The sequence below is a fragment of the Xenia sp. Carnegie-2017 genome, unplaced genomic scaffold, assembly GCF_021976095.1.
Source record: "Xenia sp. Carnegie-2017 unplaced genomic scaffold, XeniaSp_v1 HiC_scaffold_20, whole genome shotgun sequence".
Lineage (NCBI taxonomy): Eukaryota > Metazoa > Cnidaria > Anthozoa > Malacalcyonacea > Xeniidae > Xenia > Xenia sp. Carnegie-2017.
In genome coordinates, this window is record NW_025813483.1 from 12,075,051 (window position 1) to 12,102,600 (window position 27,550).

Here is a 27,550-nt window from a genome sequence, read left to right on the forward strand (position 1 = left end):
CCAGAGCAATTTTCCTCTAAATTTCTTGCAAATATAAACAACTTTAATACAAGTAGTTCTGCCAAACTCTTATTAAACGTAAATTGTTGTACATGAAATCAGTATGTTGTGTACATGTACTCTCGTCTAATTTTTATACCAACAACCTGCGATAAGGTGAAATGACTGGAAATTTTTGTCTTTGACAAACTGCTACCGTTGGCCACTAAGGGATGTAAGGGTGATTCCTAATTGCTGTAGTTTCTGACAACATTAATCCAATTACATGAAACAGGTTCGTTGGACAGTGCTGTTTTGCTAGTAATATATTTAAAACCAGTAGATACAATTGCTAAAATTACTAATAGGAATTTTACCCCCTAAACCATGGCTTCTGCAAATTGTCTTCATCAGTCTTAATTATTCGTGTTAAATTCGATCTCTTTAAATCTTATTGTCAGATTAGCACTATTCTATCTTCTCTTTTGTTTTTATAAACATCAGTTAAGAATGCGTTGCAGAGGAATAGTGTGTTTCCTCGCTTCACGCAACGGCAAAAACATGACTTGTAATGTCCGATGTCGTATGAAATGTTATGGTTATGTAATTTATTCGTGTAATTTTTAACTGCTAACTTTTTTAAAAAATATTTCATGTAGCTGTGTTCGATTATTTTTATCCAAAATGGCCCAAACAAAAAGATTAGCATCAGTTGTGATTCATACACTTTCTAAGAAGATAATTCATATCACTCGACCACCTGAATGTCCAAGTATTTTTACATACTGGAGATCTGTTGGGCTTATGTTGGATAGGCAATTTAGCTCATATAATGTGCAACTAAAGGCAGAAACGTGAGTATAAATGTTAATGATTTTGTTCATCACAATTTTATTGATAAATAGGTACATATTTTTCCTGTTTAAGTGTTACTATAACGTATGAGGATCGCGATGGTGATATGCAAAGTGTGAATGCCAAATGTGGTGATACACTACTGGATGTAGCAAAGAATAACGATATTGATTTAGAGGGCAAGTTATTTTAATTTCAATGTTAACCAGAAGACTACTGTGCAACTTTGTCAGCTAAAAGCACACACATGTTCCTGACACTACTAACTTGAAAAACAACTGTATTGTGTGCAAGACAACTAGTCTGTACAACTGTCCAATACACTAACAAAACAGCAAGACTTTTTGCTACAAATTTCTAGGGGCCTGTGAAGGGACATTGAGCTGTTCAACCTGTCATGTTGTGTTTGAGAGCAGAGATTTTGAAAATTTAGGCCTCCCAGAACCTGAAGATGAAGAGTTGGACATGTTGGACTTAGCCTATGGTCTCACTCCTACGTATGTATGCAAGTTGGTTCGACCTTAAATTCTTGAAATTCATGTTTACTCTAATCTCTTGTAGCTCAAGACTAGGATGTCAGATTGTGGTTACGGAAAAGTTTAATGGAATCAAATTGAAAATACCTGCACCTACAAATGATGCCAGAGATATATAGCAACTCAGTTTTGATGAGAACATAACACAATGTCTTCATCAATTTATTGTTGATCAAGTCAAACAATTAATTTCATTTATTATATCTAAATATTTGATAAGATATTCTATTTAGATGCCTGTATGTGTGGGGCTTTCTTCTCATTACTTGTCCCTAAAACATCCTTTTGTACTTCCTCAATGCTAATGTTTTTGGCTTTTAATGCTTTCTGAAATACAAAGACAATGGTTTGAATGAGGTAAATTTGAAGAATGACTACAATCCCTAATATACAAAGTCAGGCCAAGCTGATTTACCGCTGATACAAAGCTCATTACTTCTTACCATGACACAACTACGGTAACTCTCGAACAGTTCCCGACACGGTTCCGATTGAGTATCGCCTCGTAGAAAGCTTTCTGTGTACCATGAATTGAAGCACGTGTCATATTTCTTCTTTAAATCATTACATTCATCAGAAATGCTATTCATTGTTTTTAATATAGATAGAGATTTCTTGCTATCATAGAATGGCTGTATAAAATGATTTCGATTGCCTTATATGAAGTATGGGAATATTAGACAATTCAAAATGGCGGCGAGCTTTAGGAGTAAAGAAATCATAACTTTTCAAGTTGGAAATTACAGTAATGAAGTCGGTGCGCATTTCTGGAACTTGCAGGAGAAGAACTTCAAAGGAGATTCTTTTTACAACGAGATAAGACATGATATGTTGCACCGAAACAGCCTCAATTATGGTAACGGACAAGTTAATTATACACCACGTGTTATATCGTTTGATTTGAAAGATAATATATCACGTTTGGCCGACGAAAACGCTGCAAAGATGTCTGAAGAGTCTATTGCATGGGATGGGGCAGTTGATACCTACTGTAACGAAAATATTTTCACAGAAAAGCCCGGACAAGAAAATGGCGTCGTTGCGTGTAAGGGATATTCGTGGCTTGATTTTATACACCCTACATTTCACGAAAAATCCTTAGTAACTGTTGAAAATTTGAGTAATGAATACTATCGAAGCTTTGATGCATTTGCTGTTGGGGAAAATCTGTTTAGTTCACTCAAATTTCGAAACGAGGTTGAGGATAAAATCCATTATTTTGCTGAGGAATGTGATCAACTTCAAGGTTTTCAAGTAAGTGTGTTAATTGTAAAATTCCTGTATTGTATAGAGTTTTCATGCGAGATTTTTTTTTTTTAAGATTTTTTCACATGTAAATGATGGTTTTGGAGGGTTAACATCTTGTTTGATGCAAGAATTATGTGATGATTTTGAGAAAAAGAATTGTCTTTGTTTTTCTTTGATGCCAGCTATAATAAATGATGAAACAAGACAAGGTAAAGACCAAGCTATGTTGAATACCTTGCTAAGTCTGGCAAAGTTTATAGACAATGGGTCACATGTTGTCCCTTTGATGATGAGAGATAGTTTGGAGTACAGTTATAAATCTAGAGAATTTTCTTATCTTCACTACAAGGTAGGATTATCTTATTACATGTTAAAAAAAAGTTTGACTGGGGGCACATCTAATCCAACTTGGGTAATGACATTGAAAGCTCTTTGCAATTTTTACATTCATGTTTGCTTTTCTTATTTTAATTGAAATAATTTAGGCAAACAATTTTGATACAAGTGCAATCCTTGCTTCTGCAATCGACACATCAACCTTGGCATACAGATTGTCTCACAGTCAATCAGATATGCACATGCTATTACATCACTTATCATGTGGTGGACGAAAGGTCAGTTCTTTGTCACTTGCACTACCTATACCTCTCAGCAGCACTACTCCTTTTGTGGACATCTTTCAAAAAAAGGAATTGGTCACCCCTCTAACTCCTGACATATCCAGCGATCATAATTATTTATGTAAATCCACTGTTGTACGAGGAATTCCTAGCCATCTACTTAAGTCAGAGGAATCTTCTTTGCTGGTTAAGAAAATGTCTGCTATTACACAATATCAAAGTTCTTTAGGGCATTACTGTCCTAGTTATGTAGCTCAAACACCTTGTTTCACAAGTGATCCATTTCCTAAAATCTTCAAATCAATGGTTACTCAAGTTGGTTGTGTGATTGAAGACTATATAAGACCTTCGCAGACAAATGTTGAGAGGATATCAGTATTGGCAAATTTAGTAAACACAGAAGATATCGCTAAACCACTTAATGTGTTATTGAAAGGAACTGATAAGCCAAAAGTCAAAAGGTATCCACAGTATTTTGAGGGTAGTGTTGAAGAAACAGACATTGAGAGCTACAGGGAAAATATTAACTCATTGATTCAAAACTATAATTCATTGTATAACATTTAAACTTTAGTTGGTAAAAATATGCTTGCATGTTTTACATGCTTTTATTTGCTAAAAATATGTTTGTATGCTACAGCACAAAATAGAGTAACAAACCAAAAAATACAAAATAAATTTAGAAAAAAGTGTTTAGTTTTATGCATAAATAGTTTTTAAAACACAATCAAAATATAACAAGTTCTATAAAAAGTTTTATACCTGTTTTGTTTTATTTATAGAAACATTTCATCTTAGGACATCATGATCTTCGTTCCTTTTACATTACTTTTTGGTCTTATTCTAAAAAAACATCAAAAAATGTTTATATTGAATTAAGCACTTGTTAATAAGTATACACATATGCTACTGACCCTACCTATTAGTGTTTTTTGTTGATTTTTTCCTTATTTGTTTCTTCAACATGGGTTTCTTCTGGATGCCATCCAAAGTTTTTATTGTTTTATTCTTTACTTTAGTCTTGTTTGCCTTTTCATTTGCTCCAATACTCTTCACATTTTCCACTGTTGCCACTTCACTGGTGTCATCTTTCATTGTCTTTCTCTGTGTTTCCACTTTCTTCATTAGTTCATATTGATTTTTCATTGTATGAAAAAACTGCGATTTCTGAATGACAAATAAACTTGGGGGATCTGTACTGGTGTTTTTAATCTTGTCCAAATATTTTTGTAGTTTGTCTAAGACTTTTCGTTTATTCTTTGTCTTCCACGGCGCTATCTCTTCTTCTATACTTTCATTCACCTGTGCAATTCTTCCTTGAAGAATCGCCGTCCAATCTTCCAAAGATAATTCACCAGAACATTTTTTTGATTGAGTATTATGTTCAGATGGAGTTGTCTGGTTATTGGAATTATGCGTTATGGAAGGAAGACTAACTGACATATCTAAAGATGACTGACGACGTTTTTGACTGAGCGTGAGGTTTTCGGTGGTTGTAATTTTATCTTCTGGTGTCTCCTTTCGTGAGTTATTGATAATCACTGTAAACTGCGTGTCGATCCTTTCGATGGATTGAAAATCACTGTTTGAATTGTTCCTTTTGTTCTCCTCCTCTCGTTCAGAATTTGTTTTCTTGTACAAAGCTTTTTCTCTAATCGTCATCTGGGGCTGTGCCAACGAATTTCTTTCATCAGAGGAGACGTTACTATGCTCTTGCAATGTTACGCTTTTTTGGTAATCTCCGACTCTAGCTGATAATGAAGAGTCATCACGTACGTTATTGCCTTTGATTGTCTTCATTTCTTCATAAAAATTACGATGGGAACGAGAGACAAGAACCTCCCGGCGATTATTTTCACCGCTATCCGCCTGTGACTTTGTTTTATGTTCGTGTGAATTGAGCACGTGATCTTTCAAAACTACATCTTCTAGTTTGCTCTTTGGTGTATCATTACTGCACGTGTGTCTATCACGGCTATTCAAAACAGTTTTATATTTACTATTGTCTTCAATTACAATTTTAGTGGTAATACCCTGCGTACTAGTTTTGGTAGTACCACCAATGCGTGTAGTTGGGCTCACATCACTTGAAATCAAGGATGCTTTCAAATCGTTGTTTGCTTCAACTTTGTTATTTTCAATGGGTGTGCTTTTTGAATGAAGCAAAGTCAAAGCAGATTTCTTCACTCCAAAAACAACTCCAGTTGGCTTAGGTACTCTGACAATAGGATCGTCTTCTGCTGCTCCAGCTCTCGTTTTACGACCACAGTTTTTACAACGAATGTCAAAGCAAAACTCAATTTTACTTCCATCAGTTTTCAATTTTAATAACTCGCCATCTTTACACACGTCACAATGTGATGTAATGCTAGCAGTTTCACGTAACGACGTCAAACGTGTCTTGTTTACGCCTTCAGTAAGAGATTCTGGTATCTGCTCTTTGAGTATTTGTTTGTTCTTTGCAGATAACTTATCGTCTATAGTACGAATATTGATTTCATTATTGTTGTTCAGCCGGACCAGCTTCGGTATGTTATCGTAAAGTTTGGTTTTTCCTTCTCGAATCTCGAGTTTCGTGTCCGAAATTTCTTTAGTTTTAGCTTTTTTACATTGTACCTTGTGATCTAGATACGTTCCTTCTCTTTGATTAGAGAATACTGTCACTTCATCGTCCGCTGTCCTCTTTATTCCTCTCTTATCCCTAAAGCATAGTGTCACTTTATCATCCGTTGATCTCTTCATTTCTGTCTTATCCTTAACGTAAACAAACTCTTTCTGTTCATGTATTTCATTCGTCCACGTTGACAAAAGTTCATTTGAAAATTTTCTTTCATTTGAAGGCGGTCTTACACTTGTGTTAACACATCCTTCGCCGACATATGATCGACATAAACGACTGTTGTCTCTAGGATAGCGTGTTTCATCTGTGAAGACGTTGTTTCTATCATTATCATCAGAGTCGGAGATTACAATTAAAGGTGGATTCGATTTTCCTTTTGTCGTTACTGAACCTGGAACAGAACGACTCCGGTCGTACTTAGATTGACTGAAGTAAGGTGTCATGGCGGCCATTTCGCCAGTGCTAAATCGTCTCTTTTTCTGATGGGAGGACGAACTTGAGACGTCATTACTATGGTGAATTTTTTCATCTTGAGTAGCTAAAACTTCGTCAATGGATATGAGTCGTGGAGGCAAACTATTGCTATGAGGTATGGGCTTGTGACGCAGGGACTGTGTTGGATAACTAGGCATACCAACCAGCTCCTCGTGTCTTGGAGTTGGAGGTGAATGCATAATTTTTTGATGGTATTGATAAAAATCTTTCTGATGTTGTCTGCGCAAATTGTCTTTATTCTGATGTGCAATTTGTTGTTCTCCAGGGTTCGGCGAAAAATGGTCGATTATTTCCGGAAAATGACGAAGCGCTCCTGTCGAGTTTCGTCTAGAAAGTATTTGTTGCCTGATAATGCTCTTATTCCTGCTGGTTGAGTTAGTTGGCAACATCACGCGAGCTGTATTTGTGTAATGACGAGAGAATCCTTCGACAATTTCTTTTTGCTTTCGTGACGAAAATTGTGAAGTTGGAAACATACCCGGAGACATGTATTCTGTTGGGGACCAGAACCCAGTTTTGGATTGGTTTTGTTCTTCGTGTATTGTTATTGCAGGACGATGATAGCGTTTATAGTAAGTTTCATCATTGTTCAGATTCCCGGTTGCAGGAGCTTCAACAGAATGAGACCTTCCGAAAGTGGGATGACCTTTGATGGGGTAATGTTCTCTACGAGGTATTCCCTGTTGTTTACCATTTTTCTCATACTTTGCCGAAGTGACAGTCACTATCTTGGGCAAAGAAGGGTGATCAAAGACAAGGCCTTGTATATTTTCCCCGTAAGGTTGTGACTTACTGCGACGCAATACAACATTGTTTGTTACGTGATTTTCACTCATCATTTATTTCTAAAAATGAATGAGAATGCAAATCTTAATTCACACGAATATCAGACAATTTAGAATATTCAGTTCAGTTAACTTATTTTCGTGAAAAAGTACATTTTACGCTTGTTGACAAAGCACTTGTGTAGAAGACATTATATAGCGGATAATGCTTGATTGCTTACTTATGCAAATCACCAGAGCTCAGTCAATGCGACGTGACTCATGAAATGTGCACGAGTGTTGCGTCTGCACGATGACCTTGTGAGCTTTACCCTTTTCCTTGTAAATAAACGGAAAAAGCACATCCGGTATATTGGTCATAGTAAAAACGCGGATAACGCATACACATAACAAGTGGAAACGTATGCGGAACGGATTCATGGAAGTGGCGAATGCAAGTCGATGATAAAGAAATGAAAAATATTTATTGGTGTAATATGGAAAAAGTGAAGGCATAAAAACACTGGTATTCTACTTCATTAATGCGCTTGTGACGACCCTCGATCAGTGATGTTGTCATTACACCAGTAACACCACCAAACAGAAAACTAGTTTAAATAGTAAGAGTTAATATGCTTAAATAACCCAGTGATATTACCTATGTACTTTCAAAATCTGGTTTAAAAGACATGCTTTTAAGAAGGCAAAAACCTTTCTGTGCTATCGATTTACATTCGTTCCCGATATGTAATCAGTGTGGTTTAGTCAGACAAGCCTTAGCCTTTCCTTCCACTTATTTTAGGTAGTAAAATAGTATGGTGGGACTTGGCGGATGATTTTCATACAACAAACGTTTAAACCACCTCATAAGCTTTCACTGTTTTCCCAACTTAAATGTGATTGCAAATACCTATAAAACGTTTTAGGTAAGAACATCTTGTCTAGTTTAGTAACCGCCGGTTTACGCAAGTGATTTCCGCATTTTATTTATCCCGATCACTTGATACAGATTGATTCACATGACTGCTGCTAACGTGGACTCTAGATTATACACCAACATGATATTGCCCCATTGTTGAGTATTCCTAGCAGTAATTGTTGGGATTGTTCGTTAATTCTAAATTATATATATACATTAGATATTTCCAATGATGGATTCAATATTCATTAACACCGTGTAACCAGAAATCAAAAAAGTGAACGAATATCACAATTAAATTCTCAGTTTTAAGGGTCATAGAATTTATCGCCATCAGGAAAAAAGCAACACTTAAGTTTGACAAACTAAATCAATTCAAAACCACTGTAGTCATATAGACGCAATCCTTCGACCGATTTATTATTCTAATGTAAACCAATCATACGGTTCTAGTTCATTCCATAGAATGAAATCAGGCAAAATTAAACGTCCATATGTCAAAATACTCAATAAATTAATCTTTATTCATACCGAATCATGCAAGTTGCCCCTTAAAACTTGAACCCTTAGATCGTTAATTTCACAGTTATATAATGGTTTACCTAAGTAAGACATCCGTAAGCGGTTATACGGACGCGAAAGTAAACTGAAAAACTTTGAAACTCCTAAGAGATTATGCTTGTTCCTCGAGCTCTTCAAACGACTTGGAGATTTGGCTAAGCACACCATTCTGATGCTGTTTGGGGAAGTTTAATTGACGTCCTCTTTATTTTTAAACTCACTCGGTTTATCTGATGTAATAATCTGATGAAAACTACGATTTTAACATAATCAATTTCTGGGAGGATGATAAGAAGTACCAAATGCCATGTGATGTTTCGAGTGAAATGTTTGTTTATATAAAAAAATTACAAACATTTACACGTATCTCCTCAGCATGTCTTGTGTAATGAGTACAACTCGAAAGAATGCTAGACAATCCTCACTTAAACAAGTTTAGATGAAAAGAAAACAACATCAACAAAGCTGATGGCTAATAATTCTCGAATTTCCCTCCCGGATATATATAGCTGTTGTATCTAACATCCAGCTGACGCAACGTATCTTGTTCCTCTTTTAAACAAACAATTTCTAAAGTCGTATGGTTTTCGCTACTTCGACAAGCTTTTCTTTTTTTTGTTGATTTTTTAATAAGTACAATCATATGTAGCTTAATTCTTACCTTAAATAATTGTACAAAACCTGCGATTCACAAATGAACTCTGATCTCCATGCTGCTAATGCGTGATTAGAATGAACTGGAGAATTGCTCCTTTATAAAGTTCAGGAGGCGGGAAAGTCGTGGTGATTGATGACTGGTCAGATTGTGTGACAATTCACCATGTTACATTACATGTTAAATGACGCCACATAGAAATGAAATATCTTGTGAAATACAAACTACAAACTAAATTAAAAAGTTAAACATTGTGTAAATAATTAAATTATCTATTATATCGTTTTTTGTCATTTGTTTTAGTTCATGGTCAGTGTTGCGTGTAGTCACATGAATAACTGCAGTAATTTACACATTATAACAATAATTTCCAGGCCTCATGCAAATGCACAATTAAAATTCAACAAGAATTAACACGTGGCGAGATTTTTAGCGAATGATTTGCCCGGCGGATATCACATACTCGAACTTGTTATTTTTTATAAAGCTTTTTGAATAAATGCTCGAATTTTTTTAATGAAGACATCTTCAGATTAAAATGTTTACATCAGTCGTCTAATGCAGGCAAGCTAATTATTCATTTATAAAAGGTGTTAAAGTCGGAAATGTGGGTGACAGGGCAAAACCAAACACTTACAAACAAATTACTTTGTCATTTACACAACAGAATGGTATCGAAGCACGTGAAAGTCTCTCTATAAAAATGGTCTTCCAATCGTTCATTTCTACTTAATGTCTCATCTAAACACCACATCTCGTTATCATGCTGCCGATTTTCATGATTTTTTAACTCTCTTTTCGTACTCAGACACTTTGCAAGTTAATTATCCACGAACGACTTCTAAATAATCTCAATCTAAGCTTAAGCCCATTCTTAACAACCAAAGTAGCTCCATCCCATTTAACTTACTTAAATATGTCTGTCCATCCTTCTTGTAGTTACAATGTTTCGATCGAACATCGTATGGATTATTGGCAATAGTTCAGTTACAAAATAGATAGCGTGTTGCGATAAGATATTGTGTCTATTATATAATAATATATAGTTATCTATTCTATGGTGCTGGTCAAACTTGTAACTGATATATACATATAAAAAGACTAAATTTAAAGGTTTGAATACATCATTCCACGTGTAATACCTTTTGAACAAAAAGCGGCTTCGTTACTATTACAATCGGCAGAACTATATAAGAAGAACTAAGTCTGGCACAACTATCAACTGAATTTAGAAATATTCGTCTCCTGAGCCCCTCCCAAGCTACTGCCCCGTCAATTGCGCTTGAAACTCTGGCAGTTTGTCAATCTTAAATTAAAATTTAGTCCAGCGTTACATTTATTTATGCTATGAATTTTAACTTAGCATAACCATATTAAAATTTGGGTGATGATGCATGTCATTTCGTAAGTCAATCAAAACAAACATCATAGTGATCATAGAGAAATGCACAAAAAATTACCCATTTGATATCGATCCTCACCACGAAATTAACCATGCTTTAATGATTACAATCTTATCAATACGATCCTGAGAATCATTACGTTTTTATTACTAAACATGAAAAATGTTTTTTTAATACATGAATGGTGCCATCTTGGAGATTGTATGCCTTCAAGTCTGCAAGTTTGAAGTTTCGTGATTTTGCTGTTCATGATAGTTAGGCAATGAATGTTTCTTTAATGGTTATAGGCAGAAGAATGTTATATGTTTAAGGTGTAAACAAACGAACAAAGCTTGCCCAAAATGCCAGCGTCTGCACGCAAACATTTGAGATAAAAAGCTTTATACTCATTTCTATAAGTGATACCTTATTGTGTAATAAATTACGTAAACTCTTAATGACAGAAAGAACTGAATTGTTTGTGTATAGTAATTTATAACAATCGTATGTTATAACCAGTTTGATCTCAGTCATATATTTTGAAATTGGATTAAGTAAATCCTTTAAGTGCAATAATAAAAGTCATTGAAGCACGTGTTTCGCAAATGTCCACGACAATAATCACCAGAAGTAAAAACGCATTTTTTAAAGCTGCCTGAGGCTCCGACCTTTTATCTTAATGCTTTAATCCATTTATAAGCTAAAAGCTACCTATTTTTCACGATGGCCTACTTTTCAATTTACGATTACAAGGCAGACGTTGTTTTGAAGAAATTTTGAGAATTTTTTTAGATGTCATGAGCTATCTTTTAGAAAAGCTGAGATACTTACCTCCAACTGATGTTTTAGAATTGATATAAATAGAATCGTTTTTGTTATTACTTCTGTTCTTTGTTATTCCGTATTCCTGTTTTATTCTTCACCTTAAAAAGTCTCTTTTATAAGTTTTATTCAGGTGCTTCTAGTATTTTTGCAAAAGACAGGTTGTGATGTTGTGATCGTGATGTCGTGATTTCGCGTGGCCGCCGTGACGTCAACAGAGACTTTGTCGCGGTGACAAACTTAAAGATGGATTTCAAAATAGCAAATACCATGGTGAATGGTGATAATAACAATGTAATAGTTCTTAAAAGAACTGTTTTAACCAGAACACTAACCCAACAATTCAAAGGAACCGTTATTTACAGCTAGAAAGAGACACTGTGCATTTCGGCAGACTACTCGTCAGGTGTCAACGTCTGGTAAATGAGAACCTCCAAATCATGCTATACTTATAATGTTACAAAAGGTCAATGTCACCCCTATTTTTAGAGATGACACTTAAAACAGAGACAGATTAAACACGTAATCCTTTTGTCGGCAAAGGACAGTATTAGTCAATTTAATTAATACCGACTCCATGACGCGTAGCTGGAATAACGAGCGACATTATTTAATAATTTTAAAGTTTTCATCAGAATAAGCATTGGCACAGCGAGTGTTGCTTAAAAGATGTTTTCCAATCGCTGAATCACATAGAATCGGATTTTCACTTTTACACCCACGTTTTGGTAGTTGTCGTAAAGGAACAGTTTTATTCCTGACAGAAGCTGGTACATGCTGTTTTATTCTTTCCCTCAACCTTTGAGAAGTCCTACCTACATAGCGAGCATCACACTCACATTTAAACTCGTATACTACATTGCTTGATATTTGAGCAGGGAGTGACTCTTTGGAAGTGGGTGGAAGAATAGTTCTTTTTGAGAATATAAAGACCACATTGCATGCAAAGAACAAACTCTCAGTGATATTTTTAGTCTCCTTCTCGATGCCATTAGAGGCCTTACCCATCCAGGGAAGTTTAAGGAAAACAGGGCACTTGGCCGGTCCGAAAAGTTTATTCCGTTCATTGTTAGTGGATAAGAAAACCGAGCAACTTTTCCGGATATCCATTTAACACAAAAATATTCTTCAGTGAGATAAGATCACTATCAATAAACTCTTTTGAGGACAATCTATGCGTTCGCTTTATCAAACACTTCACTAAAGAAATCTTTTCTCTATGCGAAGGGAAAGAGTCAAAGCGTGTGTACAGACCAGTGAAAGTTGCTTTGCGATGGATGCTTGTTAAGAGCTGACCATTGCGTTTGTGTACAAGAACATCTAAAAAAGCTAATAGATTGTTTGACTCTTTTTCAGAGGTGTAATTTAATGCAGGGTGAAGAGAGCAAAGTTTATTAAGAAAAAGTTCACGATTTTTATCGTTATGAAACAAAGAAAAGGTGTCATCCACATAACGCTTATACCACAGCACATCCGGACAATCTGAAGATGCAAGCATTTTGCATTCATGATGGCCAACACAGGTAATTGCTATAAACTATAACTGCTATATATAAAATAAGAACAATAAAAGTCGTGCGCCGATTGGTCTATAGCCGTATTTGCATTAGCCAGTGCAAAATGATTTGAGCAAATGATTGCAATTGTAATTTACCTCTTTAAAAATTTTATTTATCTTATGGCCACATTTATCTTAATTCACCAATGTACAATCAATGACATGGCCGGCGTGCAAGTCTGTTAATGATATGTTATTTAAGATCATTGGCACAACTTGTTTCTTAGAAATGTGTTGTCTTTACTGTAAGTCAACACCGACAAAACGTGTTGGCTGCCTATGGCGCTGTCTACAAAATCGTATTATCATAATAGTTAAGAGTCAAATTTTTAAAGAAGGATTTACGGTTTTTATGTCACGTGATTCTTAGCCAAGTTCTACGTCATCATTATTTACCAATACGCTTGAAGGAGACCCGTTTTTGTTACCATCATATGCGATCGTTAACATGTTGCTATCTTTTGATTTTTCACCCAAATCTCCCCACTCTATTTCGTCATCTTCTGTTACTTCTTTTAGTTGTTCGACCCATGTCTTGTAAAAATCATCAAAGTCTGCAATAAGTTGTCGTATTTTTGTCGTTTTTTGTCTTATCACTTCAATTTGTTGCATTTCATTTTCCCGCCGTTTATTAGTATATTGTGCCAAACGAAAACCGACCAATGCTTGAAGGATTCGAGACCTGTTTTTTTTCTTTTGATTATTCGCGTTTTCTGTTAATCAAAATAATATGAAAATTAACTTTTTTCATTTGAAAGTCATTGTCCATATGCTAACACCAGAAAAACAAGACCCTTCACTAACTGTATAAAAATTTAGAAATGATGAACTCCCAAACAATTCCAGCGATAAATATGGCGCCTGTTACTCCTGCCATGATGCCGAGGATTTTCTTGAACGTGCCTTCACGAAGTAAATCTTTAGATGCGAGGAGTTCTTCACTTGTTTCGTCTGTCGGGTTCTACACAACATTTCATAACACTTGATTCGTTTGATTTCAACCATTTTACATTATGAACTATGCATAGTGGTTCGTGCGATTTGTTATGCATGCTATGCATGGATTTTTATGAAAGAGCCACACAAAGTTCTTCCTTTTTCATTGTATTGCAGCTAAACGTCGCGAGAGCCCAGGCCGTACGTATGGCGGGGTCACACCCACAAAATTTTCTTTGGAAATGCAGTCGGTAAAAGTACTGTATTAGTCGGCAGAAAAAAGCATTTTGACGACTAAACAACAACATTGTGGATAGTTTGGATTAAACTTAAATAAGACTTAAGAGACTGAAATTTTGGTACAAATCAAGGGTAACATTAAGAGCAAGACAGTTAGTCGGTAAAACATGCGCAGTTTGAACAGTGTCACAGTACGGTGATATAAAATTGGGGACTAACATGAAGTAGATAATGCATGATAGTTCATGACTGTCTTCATAATATTACTTCTATGTAGTTGAAATAGATTACTGCGATCTTCATTAATAAATTAACGCATTTCAATTAAAAGGTGTCATTTAGTAGAGCTTGAAAATTATTGAGGTTTTGTCCTCCAAATGCTCCAATGTATTCGGTACAAGTTCGTTGGCCATTCTGTTGAAAGGATTATACACACCCCTGATAAACTTTATAAGAACGGCTCTGGCGAGAAAGCCACTCTTCTCTCTTGTACAAACTAATGCTAATGATGGCTTGATGAACCTACCTTCAGAGGGTGAATGTTATCTCGTATGCTTTTGAATATTTTTTGTGGATAGTTTTTGACGTATGCCCTGAAACATTGTGTAAAATTCTCGGAGCCTTTACTTAAAACAAAACCGTAGTTGATTGGCTGTTCCAGACGATCCTTAATTCTCACTGGTTTTTCCTTTATAATTTCATGATAGAATGACAAAAGATAGCTGTCCATGATAACCATATCCAGTTCTGATTTCTCCACTAGAGTTTCGATGACTTCGTTTGGTGTTTTGAATCCTGAAATATAAATTCTTGACGGTTGAATATATTGGCGTATTGAGTTTGTAACGTCCCGCAAAGAAAAGGTAAAGTTATTAAAAAATGGTAGGATGGTACAGAAAGCTTTTACTTTTTACTTCGGCGTTCATTCCTGTCCCTATCATTTCCTCTTGGCTACCACCAACAGCACCCATCTAAATGCACGGAATTTCATCTTATCTTTTGTTAAACAGCTTCTTAAGCCAGTAAGCAGACTTACCACTGATCCGTGTATGATTAGCTGATACTGAATAGATGCATATAAAGATGAAGTTACCATAGAAGTAAAGATTGCAATAATGCTCATTCCTGTAAGTATCCATATGATACTGAACACTCGACCAATGAAGAAGCGAGGTGCGCGATCACCGTACCTTAAGCAACAAATATATAGAACGAACACTTTGGTGTTTATTACAATAATCATCCAAATTCTTACCCCACGGTTATCATAGAAAAGACTGCCCACCAAAATCCTTCCCATACGCCATCTGTGAATTTTGTTGGAAATTCAAGCGGTCTTGTAAATCGAATGAGATCCTTAAATAAAAATTAATGTATCTTAACTTCCTTCTGTCATTCCCTTTATGTATATGGTGGCCGGCAATCACTTATAGAGCACATACCAAAAGCCACATTGACATGCCAGATATTATGGCAGCAAGAAATATAAATATCAATATAGGCCAAGCTAGAGCAACTGTCCGAAACAAAACAAATGTCTTTCCTTTTTTGTTTATTTCTGGTACAAGCAAGGTCGTCTTAGGAGCTGTCAGTAATTGCACCACCGGAAGTCCTTTGAATTCTGAAATTTCTGTGTTCTGAAAGCTGATTGGAAACATTATGTCTTCATGCTGGTATTTCGATTCTAAACTAACGAGCTCTTCAAACGTTCGAATATAACGACCATAAACTACTTTAGAATCTTTGTGACAACATGTTGGTAACATATCATTAATGACATCAGCGATTATTCCTATTAGTGCCACATCTTTTAACGAAGTTGTGTTGGAACCATTGTTGGAACAGTTTACCAAAGAGCTATAAGGTCCATAGTTAGTCCAACGAACCGACAATGGTAGACCTTGTTCACACCGCTCATCTAGAGACAGTGTCGGATTAAAACTTTTTCCTAAAATGTGAAAAAAAACGTTCATCGAAAAAATTACAAAACCATTACCAGCTACAAAAGACAAATAAGATGTAGGTTTGTAACTCTAGATAGTAATAAAATTGAGGTTGACCGAATATCAATGATGTAAATCGACTTAATTGCCTTTTTCGGAAAAATTCATCATATTTATGGATCAACTATACTTAATTTTCATTATGGAATTTTTATAAATGTATCTTACCTGTAAAACTGACATTCAATTCTTGAAATTCGTCCGGTTGTTCTACAGCTTGGACATTGTTCAAATCGAGCAGTATATGATTTTTGCTAATTTCCTCTTTTAGAGATGGCGTGTTTAAGGCAGCAACAACATGAACAACAAAGTAAAGCCATTGTACAAACTGCAAAATCACCAAATTTCTCATCTCTAAAAGATGAAAGGCAATCGTTTTCATTGTGGTTATCTGTAATATTATACAGTAAAACGCGTGCGCTTATTGGTGGATAGTCGTGTTTTCATTAAATCGATCCAACCAATTTGTCTGTTTCGCTTTGTTGTTATTTTATAAAAGTAATAACAGATGTTTTTTTGTATTTGCACTGGCTTACGAAAACTTTGGTGACGCTTGTGACTTGTAAAAATTCTTGAACTGGCGAAACTCCCAATCTTCGATCACTGTCTTGCACTGATCTGTTCTTGAGTCCCCCCAAAAGGCTCCTCGGTTTGCATAAGCCTGTGCAAACACAGTAAACATCTTTTATTTCTTAACTATGGTGATCACACTGATTAGTAGCTAGATAATATTATTCTGACTATAGTATATTATACAGGCTATTTATACAATAATATATATAAGGCATCACCTTCTTAATATTTCCAAAATCCAAGGCTTTAGCTACTAGTTGGCTCGATAATTGGAGGGTGGGCAATATTCATACTTCATGCCCTGCCGCATATTAAGTTCCTTTCAAACCAATTGCTTTCTGCCGATGATAACATGCATATATGAATATTGCTCCAATTGTCGAGGAACTGAATACATATATATATATATATATATCTGAATCTCTTTGCTCCATAGATTTGATTGATGAACAATTTACAAATCAAAGCTTCATTTACCTAACATAGTTGATTTACTTAAAAAATAGTATGGTGCTATGTTGTTGAGAAATAGGAATTAAAACATATTGCAATTTGCAAAGTAACGCTGCAAGTGCAATACGTCTCAACGCTTGCACACTGCGCCAGCAATTTACAACTAGTAAATATTTATAACTATATTAACTCGACAACTGACATAGCTAATTAAACTAACATACCGCAACCTTGAAGCAAACCCTCAGTTTTAATCAAATTATGAGTTAAAAACATGAAACCATTTGCGGCTACCGTATGAATTACCGCTTTGGACGGAATGGGGAGCAGGAAGTATCGTTTAAAAAAGGGTGTTGTTATTTAATAAGAGTAAAAAGATAGATTGTTGTTGTTGAAGTTGTACGTGGGACCAAACGGTCCTTAACGTAACTTGAAGACAGTAATTTAAAACCGTAATTTGAAGATAATAATTTGAAAGTAATAAATTTGTAATTTGGTTTATTCTTGTTGTATGACGACTTTGATGCACAATTAGAGCTGCGTGTATTAGGCAGTTATCGATAAAATTCCTAGTGTGCGGAGTTTCGAACAACATTTGTCATTCGTGACAGATATTTCAAATATCAAACATGTTATTTGAAATATCTGTCACAAATTTGAAATATCTGTTGTTCGAAACTTCCGCGCACACTAGGAATTTTTGTCGATCCAACTTGTCACGAATAACAAGTACGCGCGGCCAGTACGCTAGTGTGCGGCGGGCTTAACAAGGACCTAAACACCACGATTGTTAATTGGTAAACAATATATTCGCGCGTCAGGGACGGTGAATCTCATTGATATTCGTGTATTTCATCTATATTCGCTTGTCAGGGACGGTGAATCTCATCTATATTCGTGTATCTCAACTATATTCTCGCGTCAGGGACGGTGAATCTCATCTATATTCGTGTGTCTCAACTATATTCTCGCGTCAGGGACGGTGAATCTCATCTATATTCGTGTATCTCAACTATATTCTCGCGTCAGGGACGGTGAATTTCATCCATATTCGTGTATCTCAACTATATTCTTGCGTCAGGGACGGTGTTTTTCATTTATGTTCGATCGTTACAGTCGACGTATTTAATTGCTCGAAGGAAACGGCTATCTGAATATACTTGCTTATTCGGGACGGGATATCGCAACAAAACCTTTGGGATTATCACATGGAATGATTGACAGTTGCTAGGGCTGCTTGGGAAGTCATTTCTATTTCGGGAGTTCGATTATGTCGGTAAAATCTTGGCCGATAGTGTTGCAAGATGAGCGGATTGTCGAACAGAAAACAAGATCTGAGAGTGGCTTCAGACACGTAGGTTTCACAGTGTTCGACAATGAACTAAATACTCCAATATCGGAATCAAATATAGGAAAGACCGTAAACGAAACAATCAACGTTTTGTTTAAGACTCGTATCGGGTTAATAAACACTTTAATAACCAATCAGGGATGGTTAAAAGAAGGCATTCATGCTGGTGCAACATTGCGCGAAATCAAGAGACGCAAAAAACAATATGATGATAATTGGAAGACGTTCGTTGACATTCACGAACAATACCTTGAATTAGTCGTCCAGGATGAAGAAAGAGAAATAGCAAATCGTAGCTACAAAGAACAGATGGCAAAAAAGGTGCATCTGGACGAAATGGTCAGATCTTGGTAAAGGAATGCCAAATTAGAAGCAAAGCAAGGCGGAGAAGAGGTTAGTTCGCCTTCATAACTAACAAGTAGAAGCTCAACAAGTAAGTCATGGAGCCATAGTTCCAAGTCTTCAACAGTGTCCAGAAGGAAAGAAAAGTTAGCTCTTGCACAGCTGAAGAGAGATCAGTTAGCGAAACAACATGAACTTGAAAGGAAAATGGCAGAATTAAGATTTGAAAAGGAGGCTATGGAAGCCAAAATGGAAGAAGAGCGAGCGTTGGTGAGCCTTAACGCTTGCCGCAAAAAGGCAGAGATCGAACTCGAAGAAGACCACGGTAAGACCACAGGGGTAACGGTATCAAAAATAACAAAAAACCTGTCACCGTTTGCAAAGGAGTATGTTCCGCAAAGTTCGCTAGTACAAACAAAGGACATGCCCTCCCAGCCAAGGAATGTGGGGGACTTGGAGAAAATTATTGAAGTAGATCAATCCGAACCACAAATAAAACAGTCGGAGGTACCAACGCAGAAAACTCAAACTAATCCAGATCAGACTGTAAGATCGTCGGAAGACATAACACAATCAGCTCCTATGACGAACTTAATTTAACAAAAAGCCGAACAGATCCATTTAAAGGAAGGTGGAGGAGGAGACGAGATAGTAAAAGCCTTGAGACAAGTAGTTTCCATGCCAAAAATCAAATATATGCACTTTGAGGGTGATGCAATAAATTATGCCTCCTTCATGCATAATTTCGAGACTTGCTTAGAAAAGGACAATCCAGATAATTCTACTAGACTTCAACTCCTAATACAACATTGCACTGGTAAAGCTTGTGATGCTATTGAGAGTTGTGTTAACTTACCTGCCCAGGAAAGTTATAATATCGCGAAGAACACACTGTATGAAAAATTTGGCAAACCGCACATAATTGCAAAGGCTCACGTTCTAAAGTTGATGAATTTGCCGCTATTGAAGCAAGCAGATGGACCAAGTTTGTTGGAGTCAACTCGACATCTGGAAGTGGCAAACAGAACCCTTGCTAGTATGGGGCCAGAATATGAAAGCGAGCTGGACCATATGAACACCCTACGCAAATTAAATCGTAAGCTACCACTATTTATGAGAGTTAGGTGGACAGAATGTGCGGGCTCTATTATCGAATCTGGTTCTAGACCTAAATTTAGAGATTTCCTTTTGTTTGTGAAGAAAAGAGCCAAACTCGTGAACAATGAATTGAGAAGATCTCTGTTCCGGCGTGGTAAGGAACAGGAGGGAGATTAGAAGGGAAAAGGGTCCCTGTGCGAGAACTAGTTCGTTTGCAGCTGGAGCGTACAAACGAGAGAACGGTAGAGATGGAAACTTTAAAGAAAGGAGAACATCAAACATGAAATGCCTCATTTGTCAAGAAGGCCATAGGATATGGAAATGCGATAAGTTTAAGAAACTTCCTTATCACGAAAAGATGAAGTTTGTTCAAGAACACGAACTTTGTTTCAGGTGCCTTACTAGAGGGCATTATGCCAGATCTTGTCCCAAGATTGATCTCAAATGTCGAGTAGAAGGATGCGGAAAGGGCCACAATACGTTGTTACATCCACTACAAACGAATACGTCCAGCAAGGAGGATCCAAAGGACAAACTGTGTGAAGGAAATAACACAAACAAGAAGAGGGAACCGTACAAAGAGGGAAGTCCAGATGAAGTAAAGGTAGCAGTTGCAACTGGGGCCGGAGACCGCGTGTGCCTTAGCGTTGTCCCACTGAAAGTAAAAGCAAAGGGGAATCATCGACCGTCAGTCAGGACTTACGCACTAATTGATAGCGGTTCAGAAGTAACACTTTGTCATAAACGTTTGCAAAATCAACTTGGAATAACTGGGCAAAAGCTTGACTTCACATTGACTTGGATGACTGGATCGACTGAACTAAAGAGTGAATTAGTGGATATCGTAGTACGTTCTATGGATGACAGCACAGTGGTTGAATTACCAAATGTCAGAACGGTGAACCAAATACCAATTTCAGAGTCTTGTGTAGCAAAAAGAGGTCATATAAGAAAATGGACGCACTTACGCAATCTTCCGTTGCAAGAGTTAGAAACTTGTGAAGTTATGCTGGTTATCGGACTGTGCGAAAATTTTAAGTTGTTTCTACCTTTGGAATATAAATTGGAGAGGAGAAGGATCCAGTGGCAATTAAATACAGTTTAGGATGGACAGTGATTGGTCCAAATGAACCAAAATGAACGGTGTGCGTCGGCTAATCTTGCACGAGTGGAATTCGATGCCCCTGACTATGCTACTAACAATGAAGTTGATGAAGCAGAAAATGAATTCCTCAAGTATCAACTGGAAAGACTGTGGAAGACCAACTTTTAGGGCTCCCTAGTTGAAACTAAAGTGTGTCCGTTGCTTGAAGACGAGAAAGCGCTTCAAATAATGGAAGAGACGCTGACAGTAGTGGATAATAATTTTCAAGTTGCTCTGCCATGTAGGAGCTCGCTAGCAACGATTCCCAAAACTGAGAGAACAAAATCCGTAAAGAATTTAAAATTGGATAAGCTTCTCACAGAAAGTACTCTTGGAATAAAATGGAACACAGAATAGGACATGTTTTTGTGGGTTGTTGCGGAAAAAGGTTGCAGTTAGAAAACAAAGGTCCCGTCAATCGACGGAAGATAGTGTCAGCAGTATATTCGCTTTTCAATCCCTTAGACTTTATTGCTCCGTTTGTTATGAAGGCGTAGTTAATACTGCAAATGCTTTGTAGAAAGGGACTTGGATGGGATGATCACAATCAGGCGAACAAACTTTCGCAATGGAAACGTTGGGTAGCTGATCTCCCAAAGCTACAAGAAATTCGGGTTCGCCGCTCTTTTAAACCTGCAGGATTAAAAGAAGTTAAAAATGTGAGTCTACATATTTTCTCCGACGCCTCTCCACTTGGCTATTCGGCGGTGGCATATTTGCGTCTAAAGAATGCAAACAACGAAATGCACTGCTCATTTGTAATTGGAAAGGCTAGACTCGCTCCATTAAGGGAGATTTCTATACCAAGACTGGAATTAACGGTTGCCGTCATTTCCGTAAGACTTTCGAACTTTGTTCGAGAAGAATTGGATATGGTAGTGCAAAGAGTTTGTTACTGGACAGATTCGATGTCAGTCCTGAAATGTATTGACAACGAAAGCAAAAGACTTCACCCATTCGAGTCCAACCGTTTGTCAGTGATTCGTAGTGGATCGCACCCATCCGAGTGGAATTACGTGAACCGGGACGACAATCCCGCCGATGAAGGCTCCAAGGGCGTTAAATTGGACGTGTTGAGAAATAAAGGCCAATGGTTAAAAGGTCCTGCATTCCTTTGGGAGGATGAAAGCCATTGGCTGAAGGGGGTAACAATTCCTCAACTAAAGGATGAATACCAAGAGGTAAGGAAGGAAGCCCAAATTTACGTGACTGCAAAACAGCCTCACTTGTTGGATATGTTGATTTCACGCCATTCCATTTGGTGGAAGTTGAGGTGTTCTGTTCCTTGGTTGTTACGTTTTAAGGATTATCTGTTTAGCAAGGCGAGACAAAGGAAAGTTATTTCTGGTCCTCATTGGGAGTCGGAATTTAAAGTTGGATGACTAACAATAGAAGAATTGGATGTCGCCGAAAGGGAGATCTTCGCACATGAACAGAACACCACATTCTCTAAAGAACTGAAAGTGTTTGCAGTTCCAGGAAATAGTAAGGAGCTTGACAAGGCACTACTCAGAAAATCAGGAATCTCCATTCGACAATTAAATCCAATGATGGTGAACGGCTTACTAAAGGTTGGAGGCAGGCTTGGTGATGCGCTAATCAACGGGAAATAAAAACATTCTATTATTCTACCCTTCAAGCATCCCGTCACAGATATGATAATTCGTCAACATCATGGGTCAAGAAACTGTCTTATCATCACTAAGAAAGGAATTCTGGATAATTAAAGGAAGAACAGCAGTTCGACGCGTAGTACGAAGTTGTCTAGCTTGTCAAAGAAGAAAGGCTCGTTTGGGTGAGCAGCTAATGTCAGATCTACCAGAAAGCCGAGTGACACCTCAAAAACCTTCTTTTACTATAGTAGGAATCGATTATTTTGGACCCATGCTGGTGAAAAGAGGTAGATCGTTGGTGAAAAGATATGGTTGCCTTTTCACATGTTTCACGACCCGAGCAATCCATATAGAAATAGCTCATTCCTTGGATACAGACTCGATGATCAACGCTCTCAGGAGATTTATTAGCATGCGAGGATGTCCCGAGCAAATCAGGAGTGATAGAGGAACAAATTTTGTGAGTGCTAACAAGGAATTGAATAAAGGAATTGAAGAATGGGATCAAGGTAAAGTGGACAAATTTTGTACGCAAAGAAGAATTAAGCGGCACTTTAACCCGCCTTCAGCGAGCCATATGGGAGGCGTATGGGAGAGAATGATACGATCTGTTAGACAAATCCTCAAAGCAATTCTCAAGGAACAAGTAGTTTCAGACAAAGTCCAGCAAACCGTGATTGCAGAGGTGGTTCTAATCCTGAATTCAAGACCTCTCACGCGCAACAGTGACAGTCCTGAAGATGACGATCCTCTAACTCCAAACCACTTATTGCATTTACGAGCAAGTACTAGTTTACCCCCAGGATTATTTGACAAGAATGATTTGTGCTGTAAGAAGAATTGGAAGCAGGCTCAATACTTAGCAAATGTTTTTTGCGTAGATGGCTCAAAGAATACTTACCAACATTAATGGAGAGAAAGAAATGGTACACACCGAGACGGAATCTTAAAAAAGGAGATCTAGTACTTGTAGCTGACGTAAACTACCCAAGGGGACAATGGCCGTTGGGTCTCGTTGTAGAAGCAATAGCAAGTAATGACGGTTATGTGCGGACAGTGAAGGTAAAAACTAGTTCAACAGTATCGACCAGAGCCAAACATCAACGAAAGGGAGATTACAAGATGAACACGGTAACCTTGATCCGTCCCGTGACTAAATTATGTCTACTTGAGATGGACAATTGAAGTTTACATATCTAAATAATTTAGAATTTGAGAGTTATGTTCTTGTTGTGTTATCCAGATTTAACGGTAGCTTAATATAGTTGTAAATGGATTGCTACGTTGAAATTTCCATTTAGGGGCCGGTATGGCTACCCTATGAATTACCGCTATGGACGGAATGGGGAGCAGGAAGTGACGTTTGAAAAAGGGTGTTGTTATTTAATAAGAGTAAAAAGACAGATTGTTGTTGTTGAAGTTGTACGTGGGACCAAACGGTCCTTAACGTAACTTGAAGACAGTAATTTAAAACCGTAATTTGAAGATAATAATTTGAAATTAATAAATTTGTAATTTGGTTTATTCTTGTTGTATGACGACTTGATAGTAACACCATTCTTCACACTATTTTATGCCTTCTGCTTTACATTTAATCAGAATGAATCCCAACTTGCAAATCATGTAAGTCCTTTGAGTTTCATAATCATATTCAGGTTGCCTGTCTTCTTAAAATGAAATGAAAAAGTCACACTGTTCTAACTGTGAACAGACGGCATCTACTTGAGGAAAATTAATGATTGATAAGTAATACACCAAATTGTCTAAAAGCCATATTATCGATTTATTATATCATTTCTAGAATACATTTAATACTTTCATTATTAGCATATTATTTCTGCAGTAGGACAGACAGTAACTTATCTTTCAACTGTATGCTGGTAAAAACGTTAAAAACCTTTTTTATTTCTCTTTAAAAGTAAAATTTATCGTCAGTATATATAGTATAAATGAGCATTCCTTTTGATTCCGTCGTAAAATATCATCAAAAACATAATACAATTTATCATTAAACCTTTCGCTAGTTTCAAGACCTCAAATTGGAAATTAAATAAAACATTTCATTTGGTAGAAGTTCTCCCGTACAGCACTCACACATAGATGTATTCTTTGGCAGTTAGCTACTTAAAAATTTCTTTCGTGCACAGTTTTGGAATTTTGTCAAGAATGAAACAGGTCCTATATATTTACTAACACATGATGTTTGAATTGTGCTTGAGTCCATAGCAACGCGTTAAATTTATTTTCTGATCTACATGATTTATGGCGATAGAAAGCTCGCAGGGTTTGGTTTTTGTCCGCTTTCAAAGTGTATACAGTACAAGTTTGATTCTTCTGTTTATCAGATCTTCTTTTTACAAAGAAAACTCTAAGTCATCTGGTATAGTTTTCTTGAACTACTATAACCTTGTATGATTATAAACTTTCTTTTGAAATATTGTATTTAAATCTTCATTTCCTTTTCATTAAATAAGTCCTCAATCATCTCTATTTAGTATTGACATACCTTTCAGTTGAAATGTGAATTCACGGTAAAGATTCCAACGTTTAACTAAATCCTTTTGTTATGATACTTGTGTTTATTAACGATTAGAAGTATCTTTGTCGTAAACACAATAATCTCGTGTCGTCAGTTTGACAGTTTCTGAGGAAAATGACACAGAATGACAACGAACCACATATAACTGATAAAATAGAAATACAGTCAAACCAACATGAAAGACATGCAGTTAAACCAATAAATATTAGATTCATCGGCATCTTTTGACTATTTTATGTCGCAGTTGGAAATGATTAGATGGAAACAACACCGCAGTCTAACTGGCATATGTTGAAAAAACGAAGACGAAAAACTGCTAAAAACTATCTGCAAATATGCTATTGTAATTTATTTTATAAATTAGTCGCTTTCCTTTTGCTGTAACTAAATGTAAGAAATCTTCCAGCTGTAATTTGAAGGCAAGTGGCCATGAACGTTAACCATTCAATATATTGGCATACATAATGAAATACAGAAAGATCAAAAACATCCAAAACTCGGGCAGGAAAAAATCTTTTATAACGAAAAACAAGTCATAAAGAAGTAAAAATGACACAAAACAATTTACATTTATCTATAATATTATTTATATAGAGCACGCAACTATGATTAGAAATAAAAGTATAAAACTGAGAAACATATATATGTCACTGAATCGATCGTTTCTTTGACAAACTGCTTAAAATGCACAAAAGACGTTAGGTGGTCCAAGTATTAAAAGCAAATAGGTGTAAGATAATGATGATATTTTCAGCTAAGTGCTGTTATAGCTATTGTGGCAAAGTTTTAATCGAAATACTCCAATGGATGATCTTCGTCTAAATTCACTAACATTTTTTCGAGTTTTATCCTTCCTCCGCCACATTCGTAGTCTTGATGAATGCAGAGATGAACAAAACACACTCCAGCATCAACCTGTATATAATTTAAAATTTTAGTAGCTAAGTTATGCCACATAGGTCTTTCTTCCAGCTACATGAAAACTAAGACATATCTAAATATTTTTCAATGAAATTGAGGTGACAAAGAAACTTAAGACCGACATTTTACCTTAACAAAGTATTTCGTCCCATGTTCCAGTTGTGTTTTATATTCAATTGCAACAAATCTTGGAAATGGAACTTTGCATTTTTTTGCCTTTTCTGCTGTGTATTCAGCGACAGGTCTAACCTTAACATTATTAATATAATGAAAACGTCATTGAAAGGCTTTTTTACCTGGGTTTTATGAAGACGAAACGCTAATAGAGAAAAATTAAAGTTCTGTATGCTTTTTCAAAGCACAAGTATGTTATTAGATCCTATGACAAAAAATAGGATAGAGGTGTTTTATGGCAAGCCATTTCGGAAAAAAGGTGGTCGAGAAAAAAATCTCCGTTGAGAAAGCAAACCGATGTTGAGAAACACGTGTTTATCATTGAGAATTTGCAGATGGCAGTTCAGTAAAGCAAATATATTGTGAGAAAAAATTCCCGGTCGAGAAAAAATCCCGGTCGAGAAAAAAATCTCGGTCGAGAAATAAAATGCCAGTCGTAACAACATAATTTATAGTTATACCATGGTTCATAGCTCTGTTCTTTGCAACTTTAAGCAGCGCTCTGATATAGTACGAATGGCGTAATGGCGGATGTTCAAGATATTATAGCGTTTTTTACTTCCCTACAGTCTTGTTTAGTTATTGCGTCGCGTGATAGTGAAGATGCCAACGCGAAAGAATATGTATGTAGAAAGTTAGAGGGACATTTTCATGTTGTTTTTGCTCTTCAATCAGTTATTGAATTCAAATTTGGCCACGAAGAGTTAAAGAGTTTATTTGAGAATTTAGTCAGAGAGTTACACATCCTTGTTAGTGAAGTGCAGTCGCAATGTCGTGAACAACTTCCATATAATAGGTTAACTTTGAGTCGACAGTTCACTGGGGGAAGGCCTAAATATGTTGTTTCTAAAGAGCAAATAGAAACATTACGAGAAACGGGTACGAATTGGAAATCAATCGCAGAAACGCTGGGCATAAACGAAAGGACACTGTACAACTACCGCCAAGAGCTAAACATATCGCAAACATTTTCTGAAATCACTGACGCCGAATTGAAATCAGTTATAAAAAGTATACTACAGCAAACTCCATATGCTGGCGAAACTTATATTCGAGGAGACTTAGTTGCTCGTCTAATTTTTGTACAAAGGAACAGAGTGAGAGAATGCCTTCGTTTACTTGATCCTGTGGGAAGGGCTGTAAGAAAGC

General features: G+C 36.5%; 6 protein-coding genes across 10 annotated transcripts; 2 read left to right on the plus strand and 4 right to left on the minus strand.

Moving 5' to 3' along the window:
• The first annotated feature begins 18 nt into the window (after positions 1-18).
• LOC124443180 (2Fe-2S ferredoxin-like) lies at positions 19-1,732 on the plus strand. 3 transcript variants are annotated; one of them, XM_046993716.1, is made up of 5 exons: positions 19-274; positions 639-833; positions 907-1,013; positions 1,196-1,331; positions 1,396-1,732. In XM_046993716.1, exons 2-5 carry the CDS (start codon positions 664-666, stop codon positions 1,487-1,489), a joined length of 507 nt encoding a protein of 168 aa, XP_046849672.1. In that variant the 5' UTR covers positions 19-274; positions 639-663; the 3' UTR covers positions 1,490-1,732. The 3 variants fall into 3 exon arrangements, with proteins under 3 accessions (XP_046849672.1, XP_046849674.1, XP_046849673.1); XM_046993718.1 differs by having other exon boundaries at positions 1,268-1,331; XM_046993717.1 differs by lacking the exon at positions 19-274 and having other exon boundaries at positions 563-833.
• On the minus strand, positions 1,498-1,998 carry LOC124443181 (uncharacterized protein C119.18-like). The gene is made up of 2 exons (XM_046993719.1): positions 1,814-1,998; positions 1,498-1,697 (listed from the first exon to the last, which is right to left on the minus strand). The coding sequence occupies exons 1-2, from the start codon at positions 1,958-1,960 to the stop codon at positions 1,596-1,598; spliced, it is 249 nt and encodes an 82-aa protein (XP_046849675.1). The 5' UTR covers positions 1,961-1,998; the 3' UTR covers positions 1,498-1,595.
• LOC124443178 (protein misato homolog 1-like) lies at positions 1,987-3,997 on the plus strand. Of its 2 annotated transcripts, XM_046993713.1 has the most exons (3): positions 1,987-2,624; positions 2,692-2,967; positions 3,104-3,997. In XM_046993713.1, exons 1-3 carry the CDS (start codon positions 2,031-2,033, stop codon positions 3,803-3,805), a joined length of 1,572 nt encoding a protein of 523 aa, XP_046849669.1. In that variant the 5' UTR covers positions 1,987-2,030; the 3' UTR covers positions 3,806-3,997. The 2 variants fall into 2 exon arrangements, with proteins under 2 accessions (XP_046849669.1, XP_046849670.1); XM_046993714.1 differs by lacking the exon at positions 2,692-2,967.
• On the minus strand, positions 3,813-9,871 carry LOC124443176. Of its 2 annotated transcripts, XM_046993708.1 has the most exons (3): positions 9,259-9,871; positions 4,158-7,198; positions 3,813-4,081 (listed from the first exon to the last, which is right to left on the minus strand). In XM_046993708.1, the coding sequence occupies exons 2-3, from the start codon at positions 7,190-7,192 to the stop codon at positions 4,033-4,035; spliced, it is 3,084 nt and encodes a 1,027-aa protein (XP_046849664.1). In that variant the 5' UTR covers positions 7,193-7,198; positions 9,259-9,871; the 3' UTR covers positions 3,813-4,032. The 2 variants fall into 2 exon arrangements, with proteins under 2 accessions (XP_046849664.1, XP_046849665.1); XM_046993709.1 differs by lacking the exon at positions 9,259-9,871 and having other exon boundaries at positions 4,158-7,222.
• A 3,234-nt stretch (positions 9,872-13,105) lies between these two features.
• Positions 13,106-25,477, minus strand: LOC124441288. The gene is made up of 9 exons (XM_046991737.1): positions 25,274-25,477; positions 16,362-16,547; positions 15,633-16,138; positions 15,446-15,546; positions 15,227-15,380; positions 15,098-15,161; positions 14,717-14,985; positions 13,819-13,975; positions 13,106-13,727 (listed from the first exon to the last, which is right to left on the minus strand). Exons 2-9 carry the CDS (start codon positions 16,543-16,545, stop codon positions 13,381-13,383), a joined length of 1,782 nt encoding a protein of 593 aa, XP_046847693.1. The 5' UTR covers positions 16,546-16,547; positions 25,274-25,477; the 3' UTR covers positions 13,106-13,380.
• A 326-nt stretch (positions 25,478-25,803) lies between these two features.
• Positions 25,804-27,031, minus strand: LOC124441292 (cystatin-A-like). The gene is made up of 3 exons (XM_046991740.1): positions 26,863-27,031; positions 26,357-26,476; positions 25,804-26,221 (listed from the first exon to the last, which is right to left on the minus strand). Exons 1-3 carry the CDS (start codon positions 26,863-26,865, stop codon positions 26,093-26,095), a joined length of 252 nt encoding a protein of 83 aa, XP_046847696.1. The 5' UTR covers positions 26,866-27,031; the 3' UTR covers positions 25,804-26,092.
• Positions 27,032-27,550: the final 519 nt, after the last annotated feature.